The sequence below is a fragment of the Bombus pascuorum genome, chromosome 13, assembly GCF_905332965.1.
Source record: "Bombus pascuorum chromosome 13, iyBomPasc1.1, whole genome shotgun sequence".
Taxonomy (NCBI): domain Eukaryota; kingdom Metazoa; phylum Arthropoda; class Insecta; order Hymenoptera; family Apidae; genus Bombus; species Bombus pascuorum.
In genome coordinates, this window is record NC_083500.1 from 9,241,318 (window position 1) to 9,268,752 (window position 27,435).

At 35.8% G+C, this 27,435-nt stretch overlaps 2 protein-coding genes across 2 annotated transcripts; both read left to right on the forward strand.

Moving 5' to 3' along the window:
• Positions 1–16,436: 16,436 nt before the first annotated feature.
• Positions 16,437–20,786, forward strand: LOC132913587 (uncharacterized protein PF3D7_1120600-like). Its single transcript, XM_060972018.1, has 5 exons — positions 16,437–16,728; positions 17,529–19,753; positions 19,855–19,946; positions 20,258–20,479; positions 20,542–20,786. Exons 1-5 carry the CDS (start codon positions 16,615–16,617, stop codon positions 20,763–20,765), a joined length of 2,877 nt encoding a protein of 958 aa, XP_060828001.1. The 5' UTR covers positions 16,437–16,614; the 3' UTR covers positions 20,766–20,786.
• Positions 20,787–20,865: 79 nt separating this feature from the next.
• On the forward strand, positions 20,866–26,697 carry LOC132913588 (uncharacterized). Its single transcript, XM_060972019.1, has 8 exons — positions 20,866–21,479; positions 21,655–21,740; positions 22,342–22,469; positions 22,590–22,811; positions 22,918–23,434; positions 23,700–25,265; positions 25,461–25,960; positions 26,070–26,697. The coding sequence occupies exons 1-8, from the start codon at positions 21,328–21,330 to the stop codon at positions 26,361–26,363; spliced, it is 3,465 nt and encodes a 1,154-aa protein (XP_060828002.1). The 5' UTR covers positions 20,866–21,327; the 3' UTR covers positions 26,364–26,697.
• Positions 26,698–27,435: the final 738 nt, after the last annotated feature.

The following is a 27,435-nucleotide window of genomic DNA, read 5'->3' on the forward strand; positions in this document are numbered from 1 at the left end:
TTATTATGTTCCTCTTCTGTCTTCAATTTCCCTCTTTTTCGTCCTACTTATTAATTTAAAAAATGGACAAAAATTAATCGTCATCGACTTCAATTCGGAAGAGACGAGTACCTTCGTCGATCTTCAACAAACGGGATTCGGAACAAAAATCAAAATTCGCGGGCCGCGTTCGCAGGTAACGTTCGCGCGTTTGCAGGCCAGGTTCGCACGTTTGCACGTTCTCACGTTTCATAGTACGCCGTTTGAATGATTCGCGACAAAGATTAAAAGATGCATATAACGTGCACTTTTCCTGAAATTTGATATCAGGGGATCTGCCGTGAATAAAAGTTTGTTTATCAAATCTTTGTTAGTATTTTCCACCCTGCCTGGCTTAGTTGAAATTACAATTACACATCTTTGCTCAAAGTCTCCATATTTAAGTTCTAACAAACGTCATTTAACAAAAATTAACAAACAAGAATGTATAACGAGCGACTTAATCAAGTGATCAGACTTTAATGTACAAACGATTTTTACTAATACTCTATCGATCTTTTGGAGAATTATTGTTTACACTTGTATTATTTATTTACAGCCTGATGTCATCGAATAATAAGATGAAAATCCAGCTATGATTATGTCGATTTTTGTCCACTGTACCTACGTACGTACTGTATGTCGTTTCCAACTGTCGCCGTTATACGTTCCAGATCGCGTCCAGACGATTTCTTCTTTCGAGGGCCTCGAAACGTGCCCCAGGTGACTCGCGTGCAATTTTTTGCGAAACTGCGGACAAAGCAGGTGAAAGAGGACACCAGGGATGACTGGCTTAGGTCTCTCGTTGAGCGGTAAAATTAGAAGCAGCGCGAAGTTGTGCCAGCCGGCAGCACGTGTATGCTTCGACCACGTGCTCCAATCTGCCATGGGTGCGAACGTGTTGGCCGGTTTGGCATATATAATATGCACATACATACCGTCGATTCACTAGATCTACGAGAAATACCTGACTAGTTCAGGGTTACATGTTAAAACCTGGAATATCAAGTCCGAGTCAACGAGGATCATGACTCGCCGGACTTTTGAAAAAATTATCGAAGGATCACGGTGCGACGATAGGCTGTTTTTATTCACCGACAAGGAAATTTGAAAATTTTGTAGGACCAATCTTGTTCTTCTAACTATCTTGTTTTTACGTTTGAGTCTCGTTAGATATCTTCTTTTTTTCATATTTCTTATTTATAAAAATTGTAGTATATGCAGAAAGTAGTATAACATTATATCAAACGGTAGATATAGAAGAAACATCTGATTAGTTTAAAGTTCATCTTAAAATCTGGGATATCAAGTCCAACGTAGATCATGGCTAATCCGTCTTTGAAGAAGGATCACGGTTAGATTATCCGATCGTTTCTTTGTAATTAAATTAATAAAATTTGTAAATTTTTTGCGATCGACGTAGAAGTATCATCCTTCTAGTTTCATATTTAGAAATCTGACGTAGCATTTAGAAATCTCGGTTGGTCGGAAACTTCAAGTTTTCTACCAAAATTGGAAATTTGCGAATTATGTAAATTATTCGATAATAAATTTCTTAAAATTTCTCGTCCTGTTCTTCCTTGTCTTACGTAATGCTTGCAGAAATTTGTGCAATTTCTGCTGCTAAATTCGACGAAGACTCTAGGAGAAAAAAATATTCTAATGCAGGTAGAAAATTAGATCCAGGATTGTGTGTCGGTTTAGATATGCAGGTCGTCAGTGAATGAAGACACGTTTATGAGAATGTTTTGTTTCGGACTACAGCGTAGAAAGGAAGAGTGACGTGTTAAATCTGAAACTATTCTACGTAATTTCGCGAGATAGCAGCGATGATGACGCTGAGTCGTACGGTTTACTGGGTTCGCAGATGCTGAACGTTTCACAGCCTCGGAAAGATGAATTCGCATTCTGTGGCATCAAGATTCGTACACGTAGGCGATGATATAACTTTGAAAAACTATACGACGAATATTAGAATGCCATGTTATAAAACGCACTTTCTTCCAAAGTAAGAAACGTAGAAATTTTCGAACATTTATGAGCTGCTTCGAATGTTTCATTCGAATTTCGCTTCAACTTAGAAGCGAAATAAAAGGTTTATTCAATTAAAAATCTTTCTGATGGTTAAAAATTTAAAAATCGTCATGGATCATTATTCACGTGTATGAGACAAATTCGAGACTAGCGTGAGGGATTCTTATCGTTCGAATACGATCGCTCGACGACGAAAAGTTATGTCACCAATTCCGTAATGAGACTGCGTTATGCCGAAAGGACAGCATTTGCGTCTACTTGAATCGACGATCACTCGTTTGTTTTATGCAGATAGGAATTTTCAGGTCGAAAAATCGCTCTATACGCTATGGAGATCTAAGGATCTGGGCCTCCGGACTTCACAAAATATATGACCAACGGATCGCCGTGATCTTGCTTGACGATATTCGAAGTTTCACGAACAATTCAATTGGCCTCGTTGTACCGAAGGCTGATCACAGTATGGTTGAAGCTAACGACACTAAAATTGGTGTTGTATTTCTAATTTTCTTAGGATAGTGATAATAGAACTAACATGTTATATTTTCGTTTAATACAGAATGTAAATTTGATTTAATTCAACATCTTGCGCTCCATCTTAATGTTGTCATAATAAATAGAAAAATAGAAGATATTTCGAAAAAAGTATCTCTTCATATTTTGTAAATAATTTTGTAAATCTTTGGGCAATAAAATAATGGCATAAGAAAAAGGTATTATGAAAAAGGTATTATTCAAAACACCGAGAGAAAGTTTAAAGAAGAATAATGTAGGTAGAATAGTGCAGATAGAAGAATAATGTATTATATCTAACTTCTTAATCGTTTCGCTACGTTCGATTGTTAAAGAAAAATCAATGAATAAATAAATAATTGAATATAGAAACCGTAAACCAAGTTTATTTGTAGACATTGAGGTTGAAAACTAATGGTTTATATATTGTTGCAAAATTAAAGATTCATAATATAATATTACACAGAAAAAACATAAAGATCGTCATTATTCATTGATTTGCTATTTTACACATGAGGAATATAATTTATTAAAATTACCAGTCATTTATCAAAAATGAAGAATCTTGGCACAGAAAAAAAGAAACAAAGAAAGGACATAGCAAAATAATGTCTCTTAGTGGCGTGTCTAAAACGTTTTCTGTTTCTCGAGGAATGAGCATTTTCTAACACCATTAGTTCGCCAGAGTTATGTTCCCATTCCTCGTGACACATGGCTGCTCCCATTTTCCAAAAGTTACGGTTTTCAGAGATCGTGGAATTCAACGTTGAAGGGCATTACTGATACAGAAGGAACCTCTGATAAGGATCACGCAGGCCTAAGAATAGCGGTACTTTCTTTTTGCTCCACTGACATCGCTCAACCCGGCCAGCTCCTGAATTTTGATTTTGTTTTGGTTCGACGCAATTCCGTATGTTGCAAGCTTCTCGATCAAAACAATCGCTATTTTCTATTGCAAAAGAATCATCAAGCTGCGCAAAAGCCACGATTGTAGCGCAAATCTTTATGCGAGTTTATATCTTTACGAATAAAATTTGAAAAATGGGACCTGGACAGAAATTTATTTTACTTACCCCATGTCACAACAGATACTACACTCTAGAAATTTTATATATTTTTGTATTATGTGCATTTTTAAATCTTCAAATTTTCATACAAATTGCAAAAAGTAAAGAAAAATGTATAGTAGAATATTACAATTATTTTAAGAGTTTCCTTGGAGAGTCTACGCTTATCTATATTTTTTCTTGCAATAAAAAGAAAACTACGAAACTAAATAATTTATTAGAGATCGAAAATCTTACAAAAAGCAGAGTTTATCGGTCCAGCTTTTCAGTCAAGAGGCTCATTTGCATGTAAAAAGACAAACCTAGACACTTTGGTTGTACACGTCAATTTTTGAACTATAAAAGTACGATGATTTTTTAGTTTTATTCGTTTAGAATTTGAAGGGAACCACGTGTTTTTAGCTTTATCGTGGTTGTGGACGTTCGAGCTAACGAATGACCCTATAATAAAATTCAAATTTGATGAGCCCGCTCTTTGATTCGACAAAATGAAAGCTTCGGCGAGTAGCAAAAAGTTGTTGGCCTTACTCGGCGCACAGGCATGTTCAAAACCTTCTCCGTTCGAATTGTAGCTAATACCGATATGAATATGAAATATTCAAGACCATGGCTCTGAAGGTAACCACAAGATACAACACGAAATTTCTTCTAACTTATATCGATCCTAATTTGGACGGATTTTCTTTCGAAAAATAGAAAATTCCTAAAATCGACAAATTGTCGATAACGAGAAACGATCATCTAAATCTTTTGCAACTAGTAAATACAAAATGGGAGGAAATTATAATATAATACTCGTCTCTCGCTAGTAAAGCGTTTCAAGGTGCGGAGATATTGTGATTTTTCGAAGGACATGAAAGTTTAAAAGAGCAAAATACCGAAATAAAACATCGTAGTATTTCATGGAGTTCCCTGAAACGTCGGGTTCCGCTATCGCGCGGGAAGGAAATAAAAAATAACGGGAAATTCCGGGACAATGACGGGACTGAAGTTTAGGCGAAGAACCCAGATGAGAAGTACGATCGGTTACGTGCGTATGCTAATTCTTTACCGGCAAATCACTGGATCGATTTTGTTTTGCTGACCTGGATCTGTGAATCATGATGTCTTGGCCGACTGACAACTGATATGTCTATGAAAAAGCCTGCGTTATAGAAGAGAAGTCATTTACAGGAAAATATTAGAAAGAGATTTTTATTCGGCTGGCTTTTAGGAGCCAAAGTGACTAATTCCACTTTTTATAAGTTTTATAAGTTTTTGTATAGTATCATTATTTAGAAAGATGGTTGGTGTTTTATTTCTTAAAAGACCAGCGACATACTTTTACACGATTATCTGTTGTAAGACTATGATTTAGATAATAGTAAATTCTAAAATAAATTTAATAAAATAATATCTATCTCGTTATAATATTTGTTGGATCGACATATCGTTATGTTGAATTTATGCAGTTGATCAATGTGACTCTAGTGTGGCGCAGTTGATACTAATTAATCCTTCAACTGTAGACATTCGTATTTTTATCACAGAGGTACGATCTTTTTAATCACCTGTTAATTATATTTATTAAATTATTACATCGCGACGATTTATTTAATCGCCCTGCGGAATTTCATCCGAATTTTGTACAATAGATAATCAAACAGCTCCTAAAATTCCAAAGCTTCTTCGCAAACTCAAATTTTGCGGCTTTTAAAATTAGATTCCAGTAATAAAATAAAATTTCAGATTTCTTTAACAATAAAAGACAAATGCGTGTACTGGAGAATGAATAATTTCATAGCCAGTCGCTCGAATAAAACGATCATAAGCTGAAAGTTTGACGACGTATCAGATTTTCTCGAAAATTCAGCAAGAATTGATATGATTGTGTTATCATCGCGAAAATTCGTCGTGTACACGGATAATATCAAATTTCTAATCGAACCTTCTAGCCTTCGTGACATTGTTTGAATACGAATGACGCTTTTTTAAACCAGAGATACCGAGAACAATCGCAATTCGAACACGTAAGTGATCCATACTGAGGAAACGTGCGTCGCTGTATAAACACACGGGTCGCGAAGAAAGAGAAATGGCAGGAGAAAAGCCTGGGAAGGGGCAGCCGAAGCAGGTGGTGGGGAACTCGCAAAGGTGATTCACGTGTTTCCTTTTACATCTGATATTTAAATGCGACATGCACCGTTAAAATCGTCTACCCCTAAATAAGTAAACTAGAACCGACTGTCAGCTTTCTGTCCGATTTCACGCGAACGTTGATCATTAGAAACTTTTCGAACATCCGCTGGGAAACGAGACAACTCGCAAAGTGAAACAGAAAGTGTATGTCGATGTCTAAATATGCTACATCGTGAAAGTAATCGTATGCTTGTTATTAAGATCGTTTCAATGAGAGTAGACTTATTAATTTCTACTTTGTTTTTTATTTTTCTTTTAAGATGACAGCAAGAATGAATAAGAGATTTTTTGAAGAACAAATAAAAATGCTATTAATATCTATTTTCTTGACTGTTTCTTGCGAGATAATTAAAAGAAATAACAGGGATTTTGAAACGAACGAAATTAAAATTAAGAAATTCTATCTAAAGGTAGTCATTTCTTTGAAATAGGAATTACTAATTATTAATGTTTATTTTTCCAGAATAATCTGAATGACACGGATTTTGCAAAGAAGGCGTGTGAGAAATAAAGAAAAACAGAAGGAGAAATTCTAGAAAATTTATTTATGTAGATTAACGTAAATCGATGTAAATTAATGAATTTTTTATAATTTCTCGTTCTTGTGTAGCGATGAATGACTAATTGATGTAATTACACTGTGATAAATTACAATAAATGTATCACATACATTGTGATAAATATAAAAGCAGGAAGAATTTACGTCACAATGTAAGGGATGATTCTTTGAGTTCAACTGACTGACGAATGATATTCAAATTGAATCTCGATAAATGCTAGTTTCTGAAGCAAACGAAATTTCTTGCTACGTCAACAAGTACCAATGAAGAAAGAGAAATGGCGAAATGTTGAGGAGAGAAGGATGGAGAAAGGTGAGATTGAAACAGAAGGGGCAAAAGGTGATCCACGTGTTTCGCAGATTTTTCTCCGCCATCGACTTTCAAATCTGCCCACTCGATGCGCCGTAGAATTTCGTCAAGACTTCGATTAGAATGCGAAACGGGACGTGTCTCAGTTTTATGGTTGTTTTCGCGTGATTTCGAGGAACGCGACAACTTTCCAAATTCGTTTACCAGGAACCATGGAAAGTCCCCGATCGAATTACGAAACACGATCCATTCAATAATGCGACGATTCAATAATGCACTCTTTTTGTTTTTTATCCTCCTTTGATGTTGCAATCTTTGGAAAGTTGTACGATTAAAGGATCGATTATATCGGAATACCGAATAATATAAAAGGGAATGGTACGAAAAATTGGAAAACAAGAATAACAAGATTATCTTGCCTTGCGTAAAAACAAAGCTATTCGATTGTGCAAAAAATTCAATTACGTAAAAAGTGCGTATCGTAATTACTTTAATCGTGGATAATCAATGATCTAACGTAATTAAGATGTATATTGTTGTTTCATCCATGGAGATGGATTTTAATTTGAACGAAGTTACCGATCAAAATGAAGAATTCCAGACTTTCAATCATTCGTGACACTCGATATTGTGGGGTTACAAACACCTGAAGAAACAGAAGATTATTTGCAGAAGGAAACTGACACCAAACGATCGGCGATCCTGTTATTTGCTGACAGTAACAGAGGTAAAAAAAAAAATGCATTCCTCGAATTGGGACTTGGAATTGTACACATCTGGTTATCGAACAGTTTTACAAGTCATCGTTTAACATTCCATATCCTTGCACTTGTATGTGTTAACCTATTAACCAGGTCGCTTAATTGGAAAAATATAATAGGGTTCAAAAAAGGTTAATAGACACATAGATAAATCAAGTTCTTCAGTTTTCTGAAACCCTAAAAATGGATCCGGATGTAATTATAATATATAATTAATACTGGCATATTAATTATTTCGATGTTCACAACATTTTCTTCACCAGTAATAATTATATTTTCTAAAGGACAAAAGATTTGAAGTGATGGGTATACAAGTTACCTAATCCATTTACGAAGAACGATGTAACAAGATAATACATACGAAAAATATTTGTAAAAAATGTTGTAGTATATATTATTTAACTAGAGCAAAGTATCATAAATTTCACACCATTTGTTAATACTTTTATACGAGGATAAAAATTTGGTATCACGTGCGAAAAGGGAATGTAGAATCTGACAAAAATACATTTTATTGAGAAATAAAGATGTGCAAATATTTCTTGTACCTACTGTGCCTCGTTGATTAATTAGATCTTATACAACTTAATACGTACCTAAAAACGAAAAAGTAAGAATAAGAGTAAGGCCTGAAGAACTATCATCGGTGGATGACAAATGATTAATCGATTGGTCAATTTAGAACAGATCGGACTAGAAAGAACCGGAGAAGATAGCAATACCGGATAGGAAAAAGCAACGAATAATAGATACGAGAATGATAATGGTATGCGGGATTCGGTCAAATAAAATTCAGAATCCTTCCTTCTAAGGGCGAGGTCACCGTGACAGTCTTATCGTTGCTCGTATTGTCGTCCACTAAGCTAGGTGGGGGTCCACACGATAGCGCAGGAAGTGAAAATGTTATTCAAATTTATGGAAAACTCGTAGCCGATGCAATTTATGGTTGCCTATATCGCGGTGGAATCAGGGAAAATCTATAAACAATAAACGAATCGGAAGTCTCGGGGACGCGCTACAACTTCGCCGCCTCTTCGTTTCGTATCAATTATTTATGAATTTTCCAACGATAAGGAGAACATTGATTCTTCTCATAAAAGCATCACACATAGAACAATAAACGAGTTGCAAGTCTCGGGGACGCGCTGCAACACCGTCTCCTCTTCGTTTCGTATCAATTATTTATGAATTTTCCAACGATAAGGGGAACATTGATTCTTCTCATAAAAGCATCACGCACAGAACAATAACGAATTGCAAGTCTCGGGGACGCGCTGCAACATCGTCGCCTCTTCGTTTCGTATCAATTATTTATGAATTTTCCAATGATAAAGGGAACATTGATGCTTCTCATGAAAACATCACGTACAGAACTTTTCCCGCTACTTTTTCTTTCTATACTCGTGTACCTTCCCTTTCGATAAAGTCCTACGACGGTACAAAGTGAATTTTAAATATTCATAGTTCACGATACAATCAATTCGAGACATTGTGTTCGATGAAAATTATAATTATGTAAAGACTGTCTACGTCGAATGTCTACGTCTGGCTGGTTACAGTTAATCGAAAAAATAAATTATTTTTTGTATCGTTACTCGAGAATGAAATCAATGAATTGAAAACAGAATATGTAATTAGTAATTAGCTATAATAAATGGTTTTATCCTTGCATTAAACCAATGTTAATACAAATGTACACTATCAACAAAATATCGAGATATATGCTACATATATTGCTAGAAATGATCATAATTTTTATATTTTCTTCTTTCACCATTGGGATAAATAAATTATCACTCGTCTTCATAGTAAACACTAATAATATGTCCTGATTAATCTTGATATTACTAAATATTGAAATTTTGTTGTTGTTCACTTGGACAATATATCGGACGATTTATATCTTCGTTGAGGTAACTTGTATATCATCGATTATTCTCGACTTCTTATATCGAATTCATTCATCAAATTATCTCCTCCGTATCTCGTCCAGTGCCTCAACATTATGCAACTACGAAGAAGACCGATTCCTCCTTTCGATTGACTCTCCGATCACGCTCGATCGCTACCGTTTTTCTTCCTACTGCGCATCGTAATGGCCGAGTAACTTCTTTCCGTAACTCGCATTCCGTTACAAAGTTACTCCATGTTGCGTGGAAGTGGAAGTGGCCCCAACCTGTCATCCTGTCGATTAGTCGATCGGCCAATCTGTGGTATATCGCATATACAACTATCTTTCTACATCCAGCGCAATTCTTATTTCTACACAACGCTCCTCTGTAGCTTCTAGTATCGTATCACTAATCACTAAAGAATCGATAGAAATTATGAATTTTCTTAAATAGATCGACGATAATTCGAAATAAATTTCAATTAAATTTTGAATGCATAATTATCTTTCTGTGTCCACAATAATTTTCAAGCAATCTGACGCACTTCTTTTATCGCTAATCCTAGAAAATCGATAAATATATAAATCCTCTTGGATAATCGGTAAATTATAAGGCGCAATATTTCAATCGAATTTTGAATTTTGAATAATCATTTGTGTGTCTTGTACGCGATAATTTTCAGGTGAAACGAAGCTCTTCTTTCATCACTAATCCTAGAAAATCAATAAATTAATGGATCTCATTTCGTAATCGATAGACGATGACTAAACATTTCGACAGAAATTTTCCTTGGCCTACAAAGTTAACGAAGTTTGTCTCAGATGACACGTTGTCATAGGTCGTCAGATAGATTATTAGACTTGCTGATCGTTTCGGCTTGATTATGATTTAACACGTGTTTTTGATAATTTATACCAAATTGCGCCATGCCCTTAAAATGATGACAGGGTTAGATTGTCATAGGTCAGCTGACGACTGATTATACTTGCTAATTGTGTTTTTCGTCATACCCGCTTCACCTTGCGACGAATCGTCAATATAGTTGTCTTCGGTACACGTGGATGCCTTCGAGCTTTTCGATTACTCAGGTATACGATCGTAAAACTTTGTTGCATCAGATCGATGCGAAAGGAAGCGTCGGCTTCCTTTGCTTGTGCCACCTTGCGCGTCAACAGACATTCAGGTGGAATTACTTCACTTTTTTCCCTGTTGCAAAACCAAAGATAGAAATCATTTTGCATAGAAAATTCATTTTCGTTACCACGAAATAGATATTTTGTGTCGTCATCATTTACACTTGTCGGTTACAAACACTTATTAACTGTACTCGTTACACTGATACCGCAGATTATATTTAACAATTATTTTCCAACAAAATGTTCCTTTCATCAGATTCTATGTATCTCAATTTTTGATCAAATTTTTATAATCATATGAAATACCATGTATATATTAATATACATAATTAATTAATACATGAATGTTATGAGTGTAGCGATACTTCCTATTCTATAACCACGACAATGCAATCTCGTTTTATAGTGATTATAAAGTTTCAGAATACTCGGTATAACTGGCATAATATATTCATATAAGGTGAAATACTGCCGCGAATCTGTGTATTATAATATATCATTTCCCTCAAATCTCTTTGATAAATTTTTTATAATGCATAGCTCTGAAAGATTGCATAATTTCCAAAAAATTCCCGAGGAAGAGATTTAAGACTAATGTATTTTAGAGGCGACTAAATTTGACGTCTGCGAGACACGACGTGACCATGACCTCGAGGATCGCCCATCACGCTCCCCGAGATCCCCGTTTTGTGTACCAACAGCCAGAGATCGAGACGGATCGAGCAACTCGTATGGATCACGATTCGAATGCATTATGTAATTGACGGCTTCCGTTTTCTTCCTCCATCATGGCTGGCCTGTCTTTGTCTCGCTCAGTTCATCGCGAATATTTTTGAAAAGCAAAATAGCAGTGGGTGGTCGGCTGTTTCTGCCTTGAGAATTAAGGTTCACGCGTCTAGGATAGAGGAGGCGGAATCGTATTTGAATACGCTTTGAATCCGCTATCGGCCGTGAACGTTTCCTAGACTATTGGTAATTCGTCGATTTAAAGAGACCATAGAGAAAGGATCCATCGATCGCGTGGATGACCAACTTGCCGTTTTAAAATGCCGTTTCGATGTCAGCTGATCGCTGATGTGGTTTTTTTCCACGTCCAGACCAGTATCTAATAAAAATGGTATCATCAGAGCGACGAAGATAACCAATCAGTAATTTTTCGTAATATTTTAGATTCCAATCTATCACGATGATTAAACGACATTTTTAATAATAATAATAATAATAATAATTGTAACAATAATAATAATAATAATTCACTTACCCAGAGGAGCCTTGAAAATGAAAATCTTTTTCAAATGCAATGTATTGATAAACATACATGCTGAAACCCGAAAAACCACAAATTTGTTAATTTTTACAGTTTCATAGATTCTTAAGGGTGTGTTGTTGTGGACTTTTAAAATTGTACGGAGTTGGATGAAACAAAAGTAAAAGAAGCATAGTAACAAAATAGATCAAAGGCAAAGAATAAGACGTACGTGGAATCACTGTTGGTACAGTTACTGGACTTGACCAGATACGTTTATATGAATCATGTGTGAAATTAGCGAATTTTTACAAAATATGAACCGATATAATTTTATTATAACTTGTAATTTCTTGTTTAACAGTGGACTTTGCCAAGTATTTCAAATACGAATTAAGGACCAGGAAAGCGGTATGCGCTTAACGAAAGATTAATTTGATCAAACGATAGGATTCTTTTGCTTCCAAAATTTTATCAAAATTTAACAGTATTTGTCGCCACATTTTGAATTAATTCTCGATCATCAGACGAGAGGAAATCGCCGGAAGATAGGACGGGATCGTCAACGAGATCTTCGAAATCAAGGTCGCAACGATATCCATCGAAAAGTAAATTTAACCACGATTGAATATTTTTATCGGCTCGCCTCTTGAAATTCTAATATGTCTCTAGGCTTTTAATCCTCTTAGTTCTCTTTCTTGCTCTTTGGATGCTTCAATAATTCAACAGCCGGCTCGAATCTTCCGCCGTTATTCCGCTCGCTAATCATCTTTCGACGAAGGCCGAACAATCGTCGAAAGAGTGTCAATCTCGAAGAAATTATTTCTAAGGAAAAAAAAGCAATATAGAATTGGTTTTTCCGGCTTCTATGGATATGAAGAGTTTCCTGGTTGTTACTAAAACATAGACGTTGCGCCAGAACCGATACAGCATCGGAAAAAAGTGATTGAAAGCTAGGTGAACTCGGTTTAGAAGTGCTAGACGCTTGATCGTCGAGGTCATGGTCACGCGCCGGCTCATGAAAGCTAATGGACGTGACTAAAAATTATTTTCCAGTCATTGAATCGCTTTACCGGAACGAAAATCTTTGTCCACGCTCGAAATATGTTACCATTTCATCCATGATACTTCTGGTGTCTGCTTAACCGCTTATCTTACGATTCTTTGATAGCTAGTTAGTCCTTTCGAGACTAATGGAACGATGCGTCTTAAAATAATTCCTGAAAAGATCGATAAATTGTTTCAATTCTTTTTACATCACTGAGATTATTGGATATACGATTATATGATAAATGGTGTTAAATATTCTGCTTTAAAACTTACATTTGACCTATTTTTTCAAACTGCGGTAAATCAGTCCAGGTTAACATGTAGTCGTCACTATCGGCACTGTATACGAAAAATTCCTTTCAAGAGAATAAAACGAGTCTTATCTATTTGCTATCGTAACGCTGTGTCAACTGTAAAATATTAGAACATTACGTATAATGTGTATTTTACTTACTTACTGAACAATCGAAGCACCTTTTTTACTTAAGCTTTTCTTACAAGCAGTCATTTTTAAAAATTCATTGATCGATCGTTCTATTAATTGGTCTTCTAATAATAATCCAGATTCAGCTATAGAATATGACTTTATTAAATTTGAATTATAATCAGCAACACAGATGTTGAATGCCATCTGTTAAAATACAAATGAAGTCACATCAACTCGAGGAGTCAATCGAAAGTGTCATTTTTCTTCCAAGATCACTATACAAGTACTATTTGATTTTTTAAATTATAGTCGGCGATAGATAGCGCAATATCGATTCATCGAAAACTTGATATGAAAGTGGCACTGCTACCGGTAGAAGCAAAAGTGTCCTATTACGCGACGTCAAGTACACGTGTAACTCCCTTGTAATCTTCTCAACTTTTTGTGTCAGCAGACGACAAAGACGTAGCAGAAACGCTATCTATCATAAATGCACCGTCATTAACGGTTATCGGAATGTAGTCATGCGTATTTTCGTACAGGAAACCACAATATGGTTTTCTAATCAGCGATCGTCGACTTTTTGAACGCAACGCGAATATTTTCAAATCTTTCAGTTCTTTCATAAAAAATTCGAAATTTTATGACTCTGATTATTCGTATTTCGATTATTTGGAAAAGTCCTGTCCACTTCCGAATACGTGAAATTTCAAAAATCGTATAACGATATTCAAAGTTGAGTTAACGGTAGGAAATTGTTTGAAAAGTTGTCCTACTTTTTTTCTAGGTGACAAAATGGCAAATTTTATACATTATATATAGTAATCGACATGTTCCTAATGACTTTTGAAAAAATTGGTCTTTGTAAAAAATATATTTAGACTATTATAGCACTCGCTCCAACTGTAGCTACTGTCGTGTTCTCAAAGATTGTTTTCTTTCTTCAGAAGATATCGTAAGGGAATAAATGAGCTTGTAACAATAAAGAAAAAGGAATGATTTTGCTATAATACAGAGTGTTTCAGAAAACTATGGAAATTTTGTTACAAACTAATACGATGACAAAACATCTTTTGTGATGAATTTCATTTCTGCTTAAAATGTCAATAAACCTAATCAGAATACCAACTTCGTCTTTTAAACATAACTCGTACTTATTACGATGATCCAGACGAATGAGACGACGCGACGTTCCATTTATGGAGTTGTTTTTATCATTGTAAGGATATCAAAATGTATAAGGACTTCGATTGTTGCCCAGAAAGCTGCCGAATAGATGTCACTGGTTCGATTGCATACAATCTAACGCCGAGTATCTAATTTCCACATGTTTCGAGATAGCGACGGCAGGCTACGAAGAAAACTGCGCAGGACGGCGCGACTGTGAGAAAAAGGAGGGATGCTTCGAATATGGAGCTGTGGTGCAATTTCCCGTTTCCGTCGACCCTGTGGCGAGTTATCTACCTGCCGCCGCAAGAACGAAATCTGGTATGCATCGTATGTATACGATGACACACAGAACTCTGTTGCCTTACCTCTCTTGGAAAATATCCAGGGAAGTAATCGATTATTCAATTAAATATTTTCTTCTTATCCCACGGAATAAAATTTCTTTTTTTTTTAAATTGTATATATTAATTCGGTAGACTCTTGAAAAATAAATTTATGTTTGTGATTCGATGTAACATAATAGTGACTAGAATAAAAATGCCAAGGGATATTTCAAACGAATAAATAAAAGGGAGTGACGAATCTCTGATGAGAAGATCTGGTGCAACCAAGAAAATTCAAAATAAAAATCAGAAGATTTTTGTGATTTCATTCGTGTAATGGTATACTCCATAAAAAGAAATAAACGAAAACTTCTGTACGTATTTAACAATCTTCCTATGTGTTCACTAGTTTTTAAAATACTGTAAAGTAGGTTTTTTAATCCTCATTTTGAAGGCTGTTGAATCAGACGAAATTTTTTGCATAAGGTGTTTAAGTTAAGAATAAATAACCGAAGCAGTTAAACAGTAATAAAATTGATACTTACCTAAACATTCTTATCATAAACATAACTAAATTACATAGCACGCTTCAAGAAACTTATTACAAATTTCCATAAACGTTATGATTAAAACTAACAATCATGTAGTAACTTATGAATAGACGAAAAAAAGAATGGGACCTAAATAGAAAATTATTTTATCTACTAAATATTCTAATAAACATTATATTTCGGACATTTTACATCTTGTTGCGTATTATATATATTCTATACATTTACACATCTTCAAATTTACTATCGACGCGTAAAAATCCGTAGTCTACTTATGAATTAGAATGTATCTATTTGAAATGGATAGAGAAGCGATCGAGGGTGTGTTACACTTACAAGGAAGTGCTCGAATCCCGAGAAGAAGAGAAATTGCTACAAATGACGAGTCTGTCGATCGAGTAAAAAGCGAAATCCCTATGAACAGGATGGAAAGAGGCGACGCGCCGGCCACTCGGACTTAGGCTAGCTGCGTAGAAAGACGTGTCTTGGTAAGTAGACGACCGGGAATCGCCTTGAGGGAAAAAAGAGGATGCGGGTCGACTTGCTGAAAGCCTCGCGGCCAAGCCGATTTCCCGTTTCCATCGATCCCGATTCGTCGCGACGCCTGCGAATCGGCGTTCAGCCTTTTCCGTTGAATTATGTTGATAGCATTCATTCTCGAGCATCATCGCCGACTTGCAACCGAGTGGAAAAACAAGTGCCATCGAGGGGGGCATCCAGACGCAACAAAAGCAAAGCGAGATATGCGAAGAATAGATAGGAGATCGAGATACCCTATAAACAATATGGATAAACCATGGCCCTTTGCAATCCTACAATCTTTTGTTTTGGTTTGTTAATTGATACGTTCACCAGTATTATAACAAAGTAGCATGTGACTATTCTTCCTTTCATTCCTATTTTGCAACGAATGATTTGAAGATACTACGCGATATTTAATTAGAATGTTTTCTGCAAGCATGAGCTTCTGAGACTTCGACGATGACATTTAGTGACACACTGAAGAAAACCAGTCAAGTGTAGTGCAGTAGAGCTCTCTTATCCGAATAGAAATAATCCGAATAGAAGAAAATAAAATAATTTAATTAATTTATCGGAGTATGAAGGTTGACGAAGGAAGTGAACGAAAGTAGAGGTACAGATTACTGTATCGATAAAGAGATATTCAATTAGAATGAAACAATCTGAAATGCGTAGAACGTCGCAACAAATATCGATCAAACGACACCTAGGCAACGAATACTGTTGAGAGTTTTTTGTACGTTCGAGGAGTCATGTTGAAATACACTTACGCGAAAACTTTCGTTTAAGAAACTAAGTACTTACGTCGGATTTTTGCTTCTGTATCGTGAGTACCAAGTTTATAAGGACGTGGCAAAATGCAGGAAGAGTGCGATTTTCAAGTCACTTTGGAGAAGAAACTATCGGTTGAAACCAGGCTCGACGCTGTAGCAAGTAGTACCAATTTGTCTGAAACAGAAATTAAAAAATCGGTTAGAATCTATTCTCGTAATCACTTCTTTGGTAATATTACTTTGATTCAACGCACAGAAGAAAGTGACAAGTTGACGTGATAAAAGGAGAGGTTAACTCTCAAATATTATACCGCGAAATACAGTGGCTTGAAAAAATATGTAAAATGTATAAAAATTGTATGCATACATTATTTTGAAATTTCATTGGCACTGTAACGAGGTACGACTATCGTGATTATAATAGTAAAGTTCGAAACCAATTTGAAGATGTGTATAAAAGTTACAAAACATTTGTTGCCAGACAGCATGAATAGCAGTTATTATATAATTAGCGCTAAAGACTGTCTCACTACATATTGTCGTTTATTGATATAGCAAACAACTGAACGTTCGAACATCTGGATGATCATCGCGAAGCGTATGCTTTCAATAAATGTCTTCTAACTTTTATAAATACTTTTCAGATCCGTTACAAATTTAACGAATACAATTAGGATAATAGCGTCTTGTTACAACGATAACGAGCTTTCAAAATGTTTTATATAATATACACATAAAAAGTTTCCAGGAGTGTCCACATTTTTCGTGAGTCACTGTATCTCGTCCGTGGTTGCATAGCGATTAATTACGAACCTAAATGAATGACACGTTTTGCAAATAAGCAGCACGATTCATTAATATTCTCTAAATTTTTACCCGCACCACTACGATTCTCAGTTAGTTATATAAAACTAAAAGCAGTTTATCTTCCAATTTAATTGTAAGAATATCGCGTTGTTTCATACTTCAGAGAATCAAATTACCAATTTTTTTCAAAGATACCAGAAGATTCATCGGTGGACTTCGAAGTTCTATCCACGTCGTCATCCGACGTTCTCACAAAAATTACCTTAGAATCGTTGAAGAACGAAAGCACGTCAGATGACCAAGCGAATAAATCAACCCTCGAATCTATACCGGAAGTCGATAACGAGGACGACTCCAATTGGCTGTCGTATTTCGATTGTAACGCGATTTTCGATGTAACCTGTGAAAATCTGTCTTATTACAATTCGACGAAAGCTGAAAAAGACAGCGACAGCGATATGGATGACACTTTGACTTTTGACGATGCTGAAGAAGGTGAATCTATGACTCTGGACGAAAACGATAGTTGTTGCACCAAGTCTTATCGCCAGCGATCATTTGAAGAAGTTTGTGAAAAGAAGCTTGACGGACTTGACCAAATGACAGATAATAACCACCCCACTGTAGTCTCTGATAAAATTTCTTTGATTGAGATAAATCGCGAACGAAATATTTGCAAGCAGACTCATCAAGATATTGCAAATAAAAACGATAAAAATGGAAATAATATCGACTGTGATTCAGAAGATCAAACGATCGATGATAGAACTAAGGAAGCAAATATAGAAATGGAGGAGCGTGAAAAACGTGTGGAAAATCAGAAAGATGATTTTGTTCATATCAGTAACGAAGAACTGATCGAAGAAGAGAACAAGATGTCAGACAGTTTACATTTTTTAAGCGACTGGGATGATGAAGACGAAGGAAATCTGGTTTATTCTTCGCCTAATGTGAATATTTCTGCTTATTTTAAATTTAGAGATAGTATGAAAGAACCTAAATTTGAAGCGACTTTGGAACAACCGACTTCCATATTTTCGAATAAAGGAAATAAAGAGCCATTGCTTTTGGAAGAAATTGTCGGAGAATCTACCGAAAATGATAAAAAAGCGACAACGAATGAAGTAGAAGATCAATTTACAAAAGAACCAAAATTGGAAGAAGATTTGGTAAAAAATTGTACGGAAGATATACATTCAAGCCAAGGAACGAAATTCGTAGAATTGGGTTCTCCGGAAGAATATTTAGAAAAATTGGCAGAGATCACGGAAGCAGATTGTCCAAAATCCGAGGAAGAAGTTCAGGAAAAGTTGAAAAAGATCGCCGAGGGGAAAGCAAAGATAGAAAATCGGAAAAACGAGGCTTTGAAGGATCTGTCTGTTGAATTTAACGAGATCGAAAAGCTTGTTGCAGAAACGAAATCTATCGAACAGTATAATAGCGAATCTGACGAAAGCCTAGACGAATCGAAGGAAGAGGATGGCATCGAGATGCCTTTGACGAAAGATCAAGTAGCTGAAAGTTTTAAGATGAAGAATACTCAGAAGGATATGCAAGACGAGGAGAAACGTCGTGCAGAATCGTTGCAAGAATGTCTGCAAGTTATTCCAAGAGACCCAGAAGAATTTATACAGGACGAAGTTGAAGGGAAAGCGGAGGTAGAAAATAGGAGAAACGAGATCTTCAAGGATTTAGCGATGGAATTTAATGAGATTGGAAACCTTTTTGTGAGAGTAAAGAATACTGAAAGTTTTAATAGCCAACCTAACAAAAATCCGAACGACGGTATCGAGATTCCTTTGATCGAAGAAAATCAAGTAGCTGAAAGTTTTAAGTTCGTAGATAACCAAAACGACGTGGAAAATGTGGCGGAACAGTGTGCAGGATTTTTAGATGAGTGTCTTCAAGGTATTCCCAAAGAAGGAGAAGCTGGAGAAGCTACTGAAGATGAAGGTACGTCTAAAATTGAAGAAAACGTAGGAAATATCGAGGGAAAAATTGAAGAAACTTTAGAAGATATTGTTGAAGAAAAGCTTGTGGAAAATTTTAAAAATATTTCTAAAGAAACAGTCGAACAGAAGCTTGAAGATACTATGGAAGAAGAAACTATTAAAAAAATTATTGAAAACAAAATTGCACAGAATCTGGAAAATATTGTTGAAGAAAAAAGTGTACAAAATGTTGAAAACATTACTGAAGAGAAAATTGAAACTGACGATGCTGTCGATAAATCAGGAACTTCGAAAGAAACTACTGGTGATACAAAATCAACGTCAGAAACGGCGATCAGAGGAATTGTCCAAGATATTATCGAAGACACAGAAGATTCGATTTTTTGGCAATTCTACAAACAACCGGAGAGAACGTACATAAAAGGAAAAGTTTACGATTTCGACCCCAAGAAACACGGTGTCAGGTACAGTTGCAAGAGCAATGCAATTTGTAAATGTACTTATATCGATGATTTTGCGATATGGCAATTTGATGTTTGGTGAAGTAAATGGTAATTGATCGCAGGATGACAGAGGAGTTTTTGAAGAAGCACTGCAAAATGAATAAACTGTACCAAACTCCTCATCTGAATGACGTACTCTATCTTCATTACAAAGGTTAATCTTATACAAATAATTAAAAATCCCGACGTGAAAAAATGTTGAATTTTACGTTTTCACTTTATATACAAAAATTGTTATAAATTATAAAAAGGGGCACTTTATCGCGTGCATCTTGTACCATAATTATTAAAATTACTTTTATCACATCATGCGAGTATCAAAATTAATAAAATCTCGATAACACAGAAATATATCCCTATATATAAAAGAAGAAATATCTTACAAAATTCTTGAAAAGTGTAAATAAAGTTTAAAATATCTTTAAAAATTATAATGTTTCTTTTACACCAGAAAGGTTTTTTCAGGTTTCTCATTCATCGAGAATCTGGAGAAATACACAGGCCTAAGATGTCTATGGCTGGAGAACAACGGTATCCGTGAGATCGCCAACCTGGAGAATCAGAGCGAGTTGAAGTGTCTTTATCTCCATAACAATTTGATCAATAAAATCGAGAATCTCGAATGGTTGACGAAGCTAGACACTTTGAACCTCTCGTACAACACTATACGGAGGATCGAGAATCTCGGTGATTCGAGTCGACGCTGGTATCCCTTGATGACCTTGACCTTGACGTGCCTCTGCTTTCAGATAGCCTCAAGTTCCTGAATACTCTAAACCTGTCGCACAACTACTTACAAGATACCAATGACATTGAGCACCTCCGATTGCTGGATAGCCTCTCGGTACTGGATATTTCTCACAACAGGATAGACACCGACGAAGTCGTTAATGTGAGTCCGTTATGTTTCCTCAATCCTGTGCCTCTGGCGTCACTTCGACGGCTGCTTCAGGTGTTCATGGGACGCCAGTGATGTAATTTAATGTTTTACGAAAGTGGTTGCGCGTTTTGTAACACAAGCGATCTCGAGTAATTCTTTTTCTTTCTTTTTTCTATATATCGGAGACACCTAGAGCAGATTAAGCAAGCGAACAGCAAACACATGGAATTTTATGACTGGTTACGTTTCGCGTGAGATTTATGAATAATAGGTTGTAGAATTTTTGTCGAAAACATGAATTTAGAGGTTTTTTTAGATTTATGAGAATAAATTGTACAATTTTACACCTAGATTATGGGGACATGGAAAAATAAATGTCAAATTTTGTAATATATGTAAATTTCAGGAAAATTGGTATCTGGGAACATTAATTGTGAATTTCTTTTTACATAGATTGTAGAAATATAGATCTCAAGGAAATAAATTAGAAGGCCCTCTTGTATAGATTTTGTGAAATTTCTTGTATGTATAAATTTCAAAAATTTAGCTACTTGGAGAAATAAGATATAAACTTGCTATGTAAATTTTAGAAATATTGTGGAATATAGATCTAAGAAAATAAATTGCTAATTTCTTTACTCAGATCCTAGGAGATATGAAAGAATTGCGCGTGGTATCTTTGATGGGCAACCCAATTCTAAAGAAGATCAAACTGTATCGCAAGACCATGATCTTAAAGTGTAAAAACCTCAAGTATCTAGATGACAGACCTGTATTCCCAAGAGATCGTGCCTGTGCAGAAGCTTGGTAAGTGACGATTAATTTGAACAATCGTACTTGATAATGATATTTTTCTTTTAAATCGATCAGAGCTTTAAATTTAGAAATGATACAATTACTCGTACTATAATACTTTCTACGGAGGAATGAAAATATAGAGTCGATGTAGTGTAGCAAGCTAACGAAACTGTTACGAAGACAGGATGCGAGGAGGACCCGAAGAAGAAGCAGCTGAGAGGAAACGCTGGATCGAGGCGGAGCAGAAGAAAATCAATGATAGCGTGCAAGGTGAGTAAAAATCGAAAGGTAGATGATGTATAGGACTTGTTTGGCTCCTGAACGAAACGGTCGCTCTCGATTTTTTCGAACTTTTTCATTTCTGCACGAAAGACGCTTTCCGAACCTTGAACACTCAGCCATCATCTTCGCGATCTTTCTTTTGAAGCTAACGACGTTTAAATATAATACATACTTGGACTTTACTAACAAAACTACATACTTTCAAGATACAATAGAAAAACTTTCCACTACTATAAAAGTAACATAACCATCGTAAATTTTAATCATGTATTTATGTAATGAAAATACAAAATCAACAAAAAGACGGAGATGATCGATTTAGCTTCTGAGGGGTTCGTCTGTAACCAATGACTTGTAAAATTAGTTTAATTGTGCAAAATGGTCAACCACTTGATCGACCCTTATCATATATAATTTCATTAATTTTTTCTATTATTTTGTTCTGTTAACTGATTTGGTAAACAAGTGGCCTAATTACATGTCACTCGACAAGATCGTATAAGCCGTGATCTAGCGTGGTTGCAAACCTATCTAATCTGTTATCCATTGAATGTCTGTTTACTTGTGGACCTGCGCCCGCCCTCGAAAGCCCTGATAAACAAAAGGAAGCTGTACAAACCGGTCGGGACGTCCGAAAAGGAGGCGGAGGATAAGAAGAAGACGAAGGAGGACGAAGAAGTAGCCACGACCACGCTTGTCTGCACGAGCGACGAACTGGTAAGAACTAGTTTTGTCAAGGTCTGATACAGAATTCGTGCTTCGAATAATATCGGTCCCATCCACTATTTGATCATTCACCACGCGAAACCCCTTACGCCGGCTTGATCAACGTTCAAGCTCAACTTGGAGAAGAAGAAAAAGTCGGATGGTACCTCATCCTCCAACAGCTCGTCCGCGTCCTCGTCATCGGACGAAGAGGTGGAGAACGCCGAGGTGGAGGATGATGGAACTGGGCAAAAAGGAATCGAGAAAAGTGACGGAAGGAGGCCAATGGCGGAGGAAGGAAGAACAGCCTCCGGCGATCTTGGCAAGGAAATTTTGTTACCCTGGAAAACACAGGTACGTATATATTATATTATATATTAATAATAATAAACTTCTGTCTTCTAATATTCTACATTCATTGGAAATTTTTTATATTCTTGGATTGTATATTTTTTTGAAGGTCACGACACGTAAGGAGCCGAAACAGTTAGTAGAAGAGATTGAAGAAACGAAAGAATACGTGGCAGGAGACGCAGAACGGAAAAGGTTCGGGACGAAAATTTTGGACGATCAACGATGTAGCGACGATCTACCAGGTGGTTATTCTGTTGGAAGAGAACTGGCCCATTACGAGAAACTTGTCCTGGAGACGACCAACGAGACCGAAATTACTCCACCGTGCTGTAAGCAGGGGAAGAACGACGATAGTAAATTACACACCAATTCCGAATACGATTACCGCGACAAGAAACACTTGGTTGAAAGTCACAAAACGTTTCGAGGATGCTCTCCTTGCTTGGGCCCTTTCGATAGTATCAGTGAAATTTTACGAGTCACAAATCGTCATAAGTTTTTAGAAATCAAGCTTGACATGTTCGAAATTGGTAGACAATGGATAAACTGCAAATTCATACCTATATGCCTTGTGTTTTTGTGTATTACGCGCATTCTATGCATTTTTGCGCTTCTTAATTTCCCATAAATACAGAAACATCCGAAGTTTACAAGTTACCAATACAAACATATTTCCTTATGTAATCGCAATAAGTTACATAGTAACAAAACAAATGAAATTTTACCAATCGTTCAATGGTTCTATTCAATGTAAAATTGTAAAAGATGAATCTATAACCTACAATTTGTTAATTATCGATTCACTAATATTATTAATTAGAAAGTTATTCTGCAACATAACTTGGTGACTAACAGTAGATAATTGCTAACGTCCTATTCTCATTTTAGCTGAAGAAAAATCATTTAAGGATTCGTCGGTTTGTTGTAATATTTTGGACTGGTCGAATGGCGGAAACAAGAAAGAAGGGAATATTGTAAATAACATGAAGGATAAACCTGTATGTAAAGATATCCTGGACAATTATCGTAGAAAAGACGAACCACATCCTTTAACCAGTCAACTGAGTAGCATCAGAGAAGACATGAAAGAGTTCTGCGCTGATGTGGATAAATTTATGGAAGACAATAAGATTGTTTTTAAAAATGGAATCAAATCTGATAGAGATAATGAAGAAAAAGGAAAGGATTCGTCGAATAAAGAAAAAGATTTTAAATGGTGGAACACGAAGGAGAGGAAATTAAAAGTGAAAGAGATTTTGAAGAGTAGAGAAGAAGAAAGTAAAAGATCGAGGAATGTTAAAAAGATCGAAATTATCGAGGATGTGGCAGAAAAAATTTCAGAAGCTTCAAATAAGGAAGAAACTAAAGAAAATAAGGAAGTTTCATCTTCGCAAAGTGTTTACGATTTATTAAATCTAAAAACATGTCCCACGATTCAATTGAGCAATGTAAAATCTTATCCTAGAAATGAAGATGCTTCTATGTTATGCGAATCTGCCAAGAAAGAAGGTAACAAAGATCGTTCCTCGGGTTTATTCAATTCTCTGTTCAACGAGATGGAGTATAGAGATTCGAGCAATAAGCGTGAAAAAATGTCCAAGTCCATTAGTTCTCACGAATTGCTGACTATAGAAGAAGCAGAGGAGGCTGTCGAAGAAACAGCGCGGTCATCCAGTTGTACTGATATAATTCTTTCAGATCAAGAGAACTTTCAGAAGAAATCTGTTCGTATAGAAATCACGGGTGCAGATCCTGTGAATGCCACATTGCTCGATGAGGACGAAGAATCAGAGAGTGAATCTGTGAAAACTGTAATTAACAATTACGAAGAAATTAACGAGAAAGGAGATACAAGAACAAATATCGTAAAAGAAAATAATTCTGAATGTGTTTCTGATAGTTCAAGCGTTACTGAAGTGCAAAACAAAATGCAACAGCTAGATACCACGTTCGACGGTACTATATCTTCGAGCGTTGAGAAGTCTAGCCAATCATCCAAATCGCATAAAAGATCGCGAGATTGCGAATATCTGGATGTAGTTAGCAAAAAGTCCCATCTAATCGAAGAAGTGGATATTGAAAAAGACAGGAGCGATGAAAGAACGACCGGTGAAGTGTTTGAAAAGTGTAGACGGCATTTCATGAAGGAGGCAAAGAAGTTTGTAAAAAAGGAATCGCCTCTGATCAACCAGTGCATAGAGAGCTTGATAACAAACAGAAATTCAGAGGGAAATTGGAAGATACAGAGAAATCAAGAGGATTTCTTAAGTTTTACAACTGCGAACTTAAACCCTGATTTTCATTGTGGGAAAAGTTCGGTTAATTCGGAGAAGAAAATGATTTCTTCGCGTGAACAATCTCTCGTGAAGCCGAAAAGCATTTCGAGCGTTCAAAATTTCGAAGATGATGGAGCAAGTACGAAAAAATCGGATTCGTGTACTGATCGACGATCAGGTAAATGTTAATCCTCTGTCTTATGATTTCCGTGCTATTTAACTCTTTATGTCCTGCACCGTGTCAATTATAATCGATATTATAATGCAAACAAAAATTAAAGTTATTAAATATAGTTATAGTTATATTAAATTATAAAGTAAAATATTAAAAAATCTCAAAACTCCTTACATTTCAAAAACGATTTTATTTCAGAAATGGCGTCGATTACCCAGCTTCTAAACCAATCTCATAACTTCGAGAAGCATTCGTCAAATACATGTACTGATCTCTACCAAGAATTCTGCAATCATTTGGATCAGATGAACAGTAAAAGAAAGCTTCTAATCGAGCCAGATTTCGTAAAAAATAGCAGGGTAATTGGCAACGAACAGACAGACGACCTTCTATCGTCAAGGGAGACCAAACAGTCGAAAGAAGAACAAACAAAACCATTGATCGAGGAGATTTCAGGAAATTCAACAAACGTAGACGAATTAGAAAAACTTGAAGAACTATCTGTTCATCTCGAAGATCTTGGAATGGACGCAGCGTTTAAGGATAAGATATTAAAGAGCATAAGTGCTCCAAAAACTGAGGAGCAGAGAAAAAGAGCAAAAAAGTCGGCCGAGAAGTTGATGAAGACTTCCAGAGAAGCAATGGCGAAAGGAAAATCTTTGCTAGATCAGTCTTCCCCTGTCAGTGATCAGAAAAAGGTTAGTACTGAAAATTAGTTTCAATTTTATATTCTTACCTTCGTTGATATCTCTTCACTTTGTTACAACAATTTGCATTTCTATATTAACGAGATAATATTATTTTTAGGATCTTGATCATAGTAGGAGATTTTTCATGAACCTGTTAGCAGACGTTTTGGAGGAAAATAAGCATAAGGACGTTGATCCCACGAAGAGTATCGATGAAAAATCTGAATCAGGTTCAATCACGGAAACAGTTTCAGATATTTCGAAGGACACTGTTGTAAAAATAGAAGAAGCTGCAAGATTATCGTCGGTTGATAATAACAGGAGTCAAGGTGGTGAAATTCTTGATACACGGAGGGAAAACGTTGGTAGAGCGAGGAAAAGTTTGGAAATGCAGATGGTTCAGGAAAACTGAAGGAAGATCGAAACTGAAACACACAAAGCTTTGAGAAAATGTTAGTATTTAGAAAAAAGAAAATCTGAAAATAATTGACTTTTCATATATCATGAAAGAAGAAAAAAAAATCGTAGACTCTGTAAGTTAAGTTGTACGACTGTATTTCTGTTACTTTGTATTCAAGTAAACGAATTATTACGTTCCAACTATTTGTGCATCGAAAAAAAGTCTAAAATCGAGTTTAAAAATCAGATTTCGATCCATCTCTAAAAAGAAAAAAGAAAATATGGTAAACATTTCACGAGAAGAATAATCTAAACGATGGATAGCAAAGTTAGACGGACCTTCTACTACGTACACTTTATTTTTTTTTGTCCACACTCACATCAATTATATAATAATAATAACGATGATGGCGGTGATCTGGTGAATCATAATTAATAGTAAGAATAATTAATCTGTAATTATGTGACAATCGGCTGCTTGCAAACGAAACAATAGTCTCCGACGTTCTTATGTTCTCGTCGTTCTCGAGGGCACCCGAATTTCAAACGAACATCCTGGCGCCCTCGCAAAGCTTGGCAAAAAGCTTGTGATACTTTTTTTATACGTTTATATAGGATGATATCGGAATGAAAATTTTTTCCTTCCGTCGCAAAATCACGTCGAACCTTCCTCTTGTTCCTCTTGTTTTATTTTTTTCCATTTTGCTTTTCCCCTTGTATTACTCGTCTCAGACACATTTATCCGCTTTCACATCCCCACTGTTACCATTTTGTATCTCGTTTATTTCTGTTCGACCATTCTCCTTTCCGTTCGCTTTACCTCGTAATATATGCTATACGACGTATTTTTTATTTCGCGTGCTCTTACAATTAAGAACTACCTTACTGTTCTGACTCACCGCAGGAAGTAAAGAAACGTACAGATACATTATGTTTCACTGTTTCTATAATTATTACAATAATAGATTTATAAATGTCCATTTTCCCCGTCTCAAACTCTCCCACTCATTCTACCACTCTCGTATCGATCATTTTCTCACGCGACCAGACGAAATCAAACGTTCTCATACGTAATTCGTAAAATC

What these genes read in the sequence shown, in the direction of transcription:
- LOC132913587 (XM_060972018.1), top strand. Translation starts at nt 16,615, where the DNA reads ATGCAGGAAGAGTGCGATTTTCAAGTCACTTTGGAGAAGAAACTATCG. An exon ending in CCCAAGAAACACGGTGTCAG is followed by an intron (nt 19,754 to 19,854) that starts GTACAGTTGCAA and finishes AATTGATCGCAG; the next exon opens with GATGACAGAGGAGTTTTTGA. An exon ending in ACGGAGGATCGAGAATCTCG is followed by an intron (nt 20,480 to 20,541) that starts GTGATTCGAGTC and finishes CTCTGCTTTCAG; the next exon opens with ATAGCCTCAAGTTCCTGAAT.
- LOC132913588 (XM_060972019.1), top strand. Translation starts at nt 21,328, where the DNA reads ATGAAAGAATTGCGCGTGGTATCTTTGATGGGCAACCCAATTCTAAAG. An exon ending in TCTGCACGAGCGACGAACTG is followed by an intron (nt 22,470 to 22,589) that starts GTAAGAACTAGT and finishes TCAACGTTCAAG; the next exon opens with CTCAACTTGGAGAAGAAGAA. An exon ending in GTGTACTGATCGACGATCAG is followed by an intron (nt 25,266 to 25,460) that starts GTAAATGTTAAT and finishes ATTTTATTTCAG; the next exon opens with AAATGGCGTCGATTACCCAG.